Below are 7,919 nucleotides of genomic sequence, written 5' to 3'. Positions count from 1 at the left end.
AGAGAAGCTCTTAAAGCGTCATATTTCTCTCCCTTATTTCCTCTGCTGGTAGGATTAAGGTTTCATGCTGGTGTCGTGTTACAAGCTACTTCAGATGTTCCTTGAAAAGCCCAATCATTCCTATCTGAACAATCAGCTGCAGTGGCTTTTGTATAGACAATTTCCAGTGCTTTTCATCAGTTTGTATTGATTGAAAAACACATTGGAATGTATGTAAGCCCTTTTGGTGACAGGTGAAACATCATATAAAATTTGAGTGTAAATGAATTACATTTCACAACTGAAATCTGTGTACAGTCAATCTTTTTTTCCATTGTACTTTCAAATACATCGAACATCCAATCTGTAACCTTTAGCGCATGTATCCCTCCATCTAGTCTTTGTTTGGGTGATTTTTTGAAAAAGCTGTCACTCTGTTTGGAGCTAAAAAATGAGTTGGCTTCGAATTGAACCTCTGGGAAACCGTCAACCAATCACAGGCAGAGCTTACTTCAATAAGATAACCCGGTCAGCAATAATGATTCAGCAAACAATAAACTCGCTCAACTTCAGTGGGAAAATTATGACAGTTTGTTTCCTGTATTGTCTTTTTTTCTCCCTGTATTGTCTTGACTCTGATCAAGTCAATTGCTCACATCAGATCTATCATTGGTTGATGTAGCTGCTAAAATGTAAATATAGAAGACTGCATTCATAATATATTTAATATTACAAAAAAAACATCTATTTAGTGAATTTAGAGACAACGTTAATCCGTCTGGATCTTAAAGCCCATAGAAACCAGTTAAGCCCATCACAAAGAAGAACATCCTGGTTTTGTCCGAGGGTAGTAAGAGGTCCTTTGGGCATAGAGAGGGAGGGCCTGAGGAATGTGGATGATTATCTGCTCCTTCCTTGTCCACTGAGGAATGAGGGAATTTGAAATTCTCATTGACGTCCTGTCTGGCCAGGCGGTGAATGGTAACAGTTAGACTACGGGGTGAGATTGTGTCAGTTGTTCTAGTGGTGTGGCTTAGAGTTTGTTGCTCCTCAGGGGATAATGAAATGCTTGCATGTTGAAATATGAGAAACCACACAAACATCACAGCCGTTTTCATTCGTTTTTAACATTGAAAGAGAGATGCTGTATATTATATAAGTGCTTTAAAAAAAAGTAAAATAAAAATGTCAAGATGACACCGGTACAGTCTGTTCCAGAAGGCAAGGTCGCAGTGCATCTTTACTTTCAATTCAGTTTGAAAATACATTGTTGACTGCCTCAAGATCTAGACTTAAATATCCCAATTACACTTAATGTTGTACCACCAGTCTCCTTAACAACCCATTAACACACTTAATTTCAAAATGAAAACACACTATACGTAGCTGCTGTACATAAATATGTTTTCACTCAAAGTAAATGAACAGCCATAAACCCAACATGAGCAAGCAACCACAAGAGAAACGCTTTAAATTTCCAATTTAAAAAAAAAATAAAAAATTACATTCAGTTTTCTATCGTCTAACTTCTTATAACGCCTCATCCATTAAAAAAGTTCCTTTATCAAAACTGAAGACGAAACCCAGAACCAGTGATATGGACACCGTGCGTTAAGATAAGATAGAACTTTATTCATCAGGGGGATGTCATTATGAAGTAGTAGCAGTGTGCAGTAGGAAAGAGTAGTTAGTGCAAATAAAACAAAATATAAACAATAAAGATTATCAATGAGGTGCAAAAACACAAATATACACAATGCCAGAAATGTGAACAGGCCACAAAGCCTAATAGGTTGTAATTCAGTAATAGTTAATCATTCTTCTCATCAATTCAAATTCAAATTCAAAAATAATTTGGAAATTGTGGAAGCTTTTGGTTTTCACTGGAAATAAGATATACCCTACTAGATGTCAAACTGTTATAAGCTCATGCAGTAATCAGTTAAGTGATAGAATAAAATGTGTTAACTGTGGCGCACCCTTGTGTCTTAATTGTAAACTTGCCAGTCGGGCGAGAAGAATATACGTCATCAGTGCGACGGAAGCAGTTTCTCTAAAAAAAGACAATTCGGGCTGATTCATTGTAGCTAGTTGGTTTGACGCGACTGACCATAGAAGAACAGACTTTTCTAAACACCAGAAAAATTCAACCACAAGTAAGTAAAGTGACATATTTAAAACGTTTTCATAAAATACGGTGAGAAGGGATCATTGTTAATAATGTGTGACTGTTTTTCTTGTGCGAAATGACAGAGGCTAAGCGAGAAATGCTAACACCAAGCTAACGCTTTTAGTAACGTTGAATGTTAATGAACCGATCGATTTATTGCCATATATATATATATATATATATATACTAGCTAAATCCCCTGTTGTTTTTGTTGACAAAAAATAAACAAATGATCATTTGCAACAACGATAAATGCATAATTGTCCCGCTCTGTTTGACTATGGGTAAATTAGCTGACGGAAGCTAAAACACAACCTTATAACGTTAACAACACTCATGAATTCAACACCCTCATGTCAAAAGATTCCCAATATACTCCAAAATGTTAACACTTCGGCATGTCAACTTCTTTGTTAACCAGTATTTTATATGATATATAAAATCAAAGCTGATCTATTGTTAGTAGTTCTCAGTCACGGCGTCATTCAACGTTGTATTATCGGTATTTATTACGTGACTTTATTCTAACGTTCCCCTTGCTAGTTGGACAGGGGAGCCTATTCTGTCACCACACCGGTCATTTTCACCTACAGAGAGAAATCTAGATAAGCACATAAGCCACCCATACAGACACAATATTAAGATTCCACTGCTACATACTCGGTCAATTGTTTATCCTGAAGGACAGTGAGTGATCTATTGAACATTCCTTTAGCTGAATTGTCTGAAAAGTAGGGAATGTTACATTTAAATAATAAAATAAAAACTATTCACCCTTACTTGTGTCATGTGTATTTTGAATTTTTTGTACTGAATTTGTCTGAAAATGCTCTTTGATTCATGTATATCTGTTCATTTAATGAACTTTTATGGATATATCTCTTATAATATAGCTGTCTAGCTGTATAGTTTTACAGCAAGCTAATGCCTATGTTGTGTTTGCTCGTCAGGTCTTGATATGGACCGGCTGCTGAGGCTCGGAGGAGGAATGCCAGGGCTTGGCCAGGTAACACTAAGTTTGAATTGTTGTTTGGTTGTTGTTTATTTATGAACCTAAACAAAGGTTTTTAATGCTTCCTAGCAGAACTACGACCAGAAATGAAAGTTCATCCAAGATACCCAAACTTTATTCTCACCAAAACCACAGATCTTTAACCTTAACCTAAACCAAACCCTTTCCATCTTTTATATCCTAAAATCACATTTGAACTTTAATGTATTAATGCTATATGTTTAAATTATGAGATATAATAAAAATAAAAATGTGGGCTTACTAGAAACTTCTGCCCATTACAAAGGTGGGATCCTTGGTTGTATCAATAATGTGTGTTGCGGGGATGAGACCAAGGTCACTTTACCTGAGTCCCAAAGTCTCACACCTTGACACACCAATGTCGGTCTTAATGTAATGTTCTATACAATAGTCAGGTTGTTGTGATTAACCTGAGTAACTACTGTGTTTGGCATGAACTGATTATAAACTCTACTTTGGCTCCGCAGGGCCCCCCGACAGATGCACCTGCTGTGGACACAGCAGAGCAGGTTTACATCTCCTCTCTGGCCCTGCTCAAGGTAATCCCACATCATCTGCACTAAATGGGTTTTTGTTATTGTGCTATGTTAATTTATTTTTAATTTAATTTTTGTGACCCCTCCCCCTCTTGTGTTTTCCCTTCATTAGATGTTGAAACACGGGCGTGCTGGTGTACCAATGGAGGTTATGGGATTGATGCTGGGAGAATTTGTTGATGACTACACAGTGCGAGTGATTGATGTGTTTGCGATGCCTCAGTCTGGAACCGTATGTATTTTTTTCAATAGCAAGATGATTTCCGCCTATAACATAATTAATGAACCTATTCTTGTTTGGACATGAAATTGTAAGGCTGGGCACGGAACGTTGATTTTAAAACATTTTTAAAAACATTGGGTATTGAAAAAAAAGTATTGTTAGGAACTGGTATCGAAATTTACACTGGATCAAGAGATTTTGAACGATGCCCTACCCAATGTAGTTAGGTAGTAAATGCCTTGTATCTATGCTGAAGTTGCACATTTTACAAGATGGTTCATAGTGCTAATTTGTGTTTTAGCTTTTAATTATTACATGAAAATGTTCTCACTTACAGGGTGTGAGTGTTGAGGCAGTGGACCCTGTGTTCCAGGCTAAGATGCTGGACATGCTGAAGCAGACCGGCAGGTAAAACACATCTGCAGACACAATATTTAGAAAAATCAGGTTTTGCCTATTTTGAACAAGTTGACTAACAACGTAAGTGTAAATCCAGGGCTGAGTAGTTTTATGAAACCACGCTTTGATGTTGAACAACATATTTCTCTGTAAAATTGAGACTTTTTGGGGCATTCTTTCTGAACATGTATGCTGTCTTCCACCCATGTTGCTTATCAGACCAGAGATGGTGGTTGGGTGGTACCACAGTCACCCTGGTTTTGGCTGCTGGTTGTCTGGCGTGGACATCAACACACAGCAGAGCTTTGAGGCCCTGTCAGAGCGAGCCGTTGCAGTGGTGGTGGATCCCATTCAGAGTGTCAAAGGAAAGGTAAAGATGCCTGCTTGCTGCAAAAGAGCCTGGTTACTAAGTAGCTTTCATTTTACATGCATCACACACGATTTAAAATTAACCTACTGAGTAAACCTGCTTAATGTGTTTCCCTGTCTTCTACAGGTTGTTATTGATGCCTTTAGATTGATCAATGCCAACATGATGGTGTTGGGTCATGAACCAAGACAAACCACATCTAACCTGGGTCATCTGAACAAGCCCTCAATCCAGGTAATGCATTGAGGTGGTTTTGAGATGGGGTTTACACACCTCTGAACAATGCTAACAGAAGTGCCTTGCATTTGCATTAGCAGTCATCTTGTCATAATGAGAGAACATGCACACTTGGCTGAGTGTCAAACCACTCTTACGCAATGCCCTGCTACTGCCAATGATTCAAACAGGGTTGGATCAGATAAAGCAGTGGAATATTAATTCCAGTGTTTGGGATTTTTCTCTCAGCACCTAGAGGTTATGCGTATTACTTAATGTATTTACCTTTAAGGTTTCTCATGTTTCAGGCTCTGATTCATGGCCTCAACAGACACTACTACTCCATCACCATCAATTACAGGAAAAATGAGCTGGAGCAAAAGGTTTGAGAATACACCTGTCACGGCATGATTTATTTGGGTGATTTTAAAGAGAACGTGAGAATTACAACTCTGGTTGTTCTTCAGATGCTGTTAAACCTGCACAAGAAGAGCTGGATGGAGGGCCTGACCCTGCAGGACTACAGCGAGCACTGCAAACTCAATGAGACCATCGTCAAGGAAATGCTGGAGCTGGCCAAGAACTACAACAAGGTAGACCTTTTAGACCTCGTCCAACATTCTTAAATTCTCTGGAAAAGCACCTTTTTACTGAACTTTATTATAGGCAGCACAGAGAGGCACACCTTTTGAAGTGTGCATTATGTCGTGATTATTGAATATATAGTTAAAAATGTTTAAATACATTTTAATAACTTATTTACAGTATTGTAGTTAATTAAGTTTTCTTAGTATTGACTTTTTAGAAATGGAATTTTGCTTTGGATTGTATTGCTTACAATGTGCTTACTCATATAATACAAACAACATATACACATAATAAACAGAAACAATCTAGACGGGTTGAGACAATAGTGCAGTAAAAAGTGCAAAGTATGCAGGATTAAATTGTAATGATGATTTATTATTTTAATTATGGAGCATAGTAAAAAGGATGCTGGAATAAATAGTATTATGTTATTATAGAAGTATTATATTACAATATGAACAGTATGAACCGCTCTGAAATAGAGTTCATAGAGTTAATTCAGCTGTTGACTCCGGTGCAGCAGTCGGAGGATCGGTGAGCTGCTTTCTGCTGTTCAGAATTTCAAGTTTTTTGATACTCGTAGACTCCCATTGTACTAATGCTTACACACACACACACAAAACCATATTTTCCTTATACAGGATTATTATGGTCTTGTGAGGCCCTAAAATGATTCAACAGTATTTCTGCAGAGCAAATACGGCAAAAAGCATTATAAGTACGGACGCAGGGCATGCTCCTGGTGTGCGCCACCACAGTATTAAGACGCTCTTGTGTTTTGTTCAGGCTGTTGAAGAGGAGGACAAAATGACCCCAGAGCAGCTGGCAATCAAGAATGTTGGAAAACAGGTAATGATGAAATTTCAAGCTTCAGATAATAAAAACATTTTATTCTTTTTGTAATCTGACAAATTGCCACATCAATGTCTGTGTTTGTTGATTAGAGGTTAAGAGGTCGATTCAAAGAGTACAGTATTTAGGACATGTCCGTTCAAGCAGAGACTTTATGAAAGCAGAGATCGGGTTGTTGTCATGAAAGTTTCCCCAAAGTTTGTTGAAAGAGACTTGTGAAAATAGAAATTGTCTGCGTTTAAAACTTTATCACATCTCATTGTTTGTTCTAATTTTCTGTCTTACAGGATCCCAAGAGGCACTTGGAGGAGCACGTAGATGTTTTAATGACATCCAACATTGTTCAGTGCCTAGCTGCCATGTTGGATACTGTTGTTTTCCAGTGATGGGCCTGTGTGTATAAGTGTTAATATTACAACCATTGTTTTCTTTTATATAAAATAAATGTATGTACGAAATGAAGACATTTGCACCGGTGGTACCTTATTTTATCATCCAAGTGGTAAGTTGTATAATTCTAGCAGTGAGCATATCTTTTTCTCTTTGAATCAAATAGTTTCTACATTTTGAACTTTATTTGATTTCCTTTGTTATATTTTGGATGAATGCAATATTATCTGATATCAGTTTTATTGCACAAGTTATCCTGTGTTGTTGTGTTTATCTGGATGCATCCACGATTATTAACAAGGAGAAGACGGCTTCATTTGGTTTGTTGTACTCCTTGGTTCTCAATGAAGTACAATCTAATCTACAATCTTAGGACAATTTATTTAGAGGTGGAATAACCCACTGCATCAGAGAAGCCTGTTGGTATAATAAAATGTGACACCCGTCCTTACCACGTGGTGGTGCAAGAGTTGCAAGTTACACAAAGTTGTGATAAAGATGGAAAACATCGAATCACAGTAACTGTTTTCATGTTCCGACACGCTTGTTTATTTCATTTGAAGGAGATGCCCCTTGGAGGTTTTATACCTTTTAATCAAGAGCTTAAACATGATAAACTGAATTAACAGATTACATTATTTGACAGTTTTGTGGCGTAACAGTTGGCAAGGCAAGCAACACTTTATAATATAAGACCACAAACATAATATCCTCTTTATCCAGTTTAAAGTCTTATTGCGCCACTTTGAAACAACTGTTTTATGACTCACTGTAAGCTTTTTACCCCTACTGGCTGTGTCTCAATACCAAAGTTAGGATTCCTTCCTCTTTATTTTGCAGATCTGCACAAAGTTATTCATAACCTTTTAACCTCTTTAAAAAAAGATCAGCTGGAGTGAACTCTGTCCTTTTGCACTGTAATTATGCTTAAGTTTGCATCTGTACAGAAGTGAGTAATAATCACCAGGAGGACATTAACCAGACACATGATATATATTCCTTACATCTGGGGTTTGGTATGAACAGAAGGTCCTGCACATAGTTTGATTGAGTAGGACACCTCATCTGATACCAGCATCCAAAAGAGCAGTTGCGGATTATCAACAACAGTTAATCCAGTGGAGTGTTTTCTTCTGATTCATGTTATAGCGAGAGCTGGGCCT

At 37.4% G+C, this 7,919-nt stretch overlaps 1 protein-coding gene across 1 annotated transcript; it reads left to right on the top strand.

The window, feature by feature from the left end:
- Positions 1-1,978: 1,978 nt before the first annotated feature.
- On the top strand, positions 1,979-6,828 carry psmd14 (proteasome 26S subunit, non-ATPase 14). Its single transcript, XM_034876583.1, has 11 exons — positions 1,979-2,135; positions 3,100-3,155; positions 3,650-3,721; positions 3,831-3,950; positions 4,279-4,349; positions 4,560-4,710; positions 4,837-4,944; positions 5,235-5,309; positions 5,394-5,519; positions 6,301-6,363; positions 6,654-6,828. Exons 2-11 carry the CDS (start codon positions 3,108-3,110, stop codon positions 6,750-6,752), a joined length of 933 nt encoding a protein of 310 aa, XP_034732474.1. The 5' UTR covers positions 1,979-2,135; positions 3,100-3,107; the 3' UTR covers positions 6,753-6,828.
- The last annotated feature ends 1,091 nt before the right edge of the window (positions 6,829-7,919 follow it).

The sequence above is a fragment of the Etheostoma cragini genome, chromosome 1 (assembly GCF_013103735.1).
Source record: "Etheostoma cragini isolate CJK2018 chromosome 1, CSU_Ecrag_1.0, whole genome shotgun sequence".
Classification (NCBI taxonomy): Eukaryota; Metazoa; Chordata; class Actinopteri; order Perciformes; family Percidae; genus Etheostoma; species Etheostoma cragini.
This window is presented reverse-complemented; position numbering and strand designations above follow the sequence as displayed.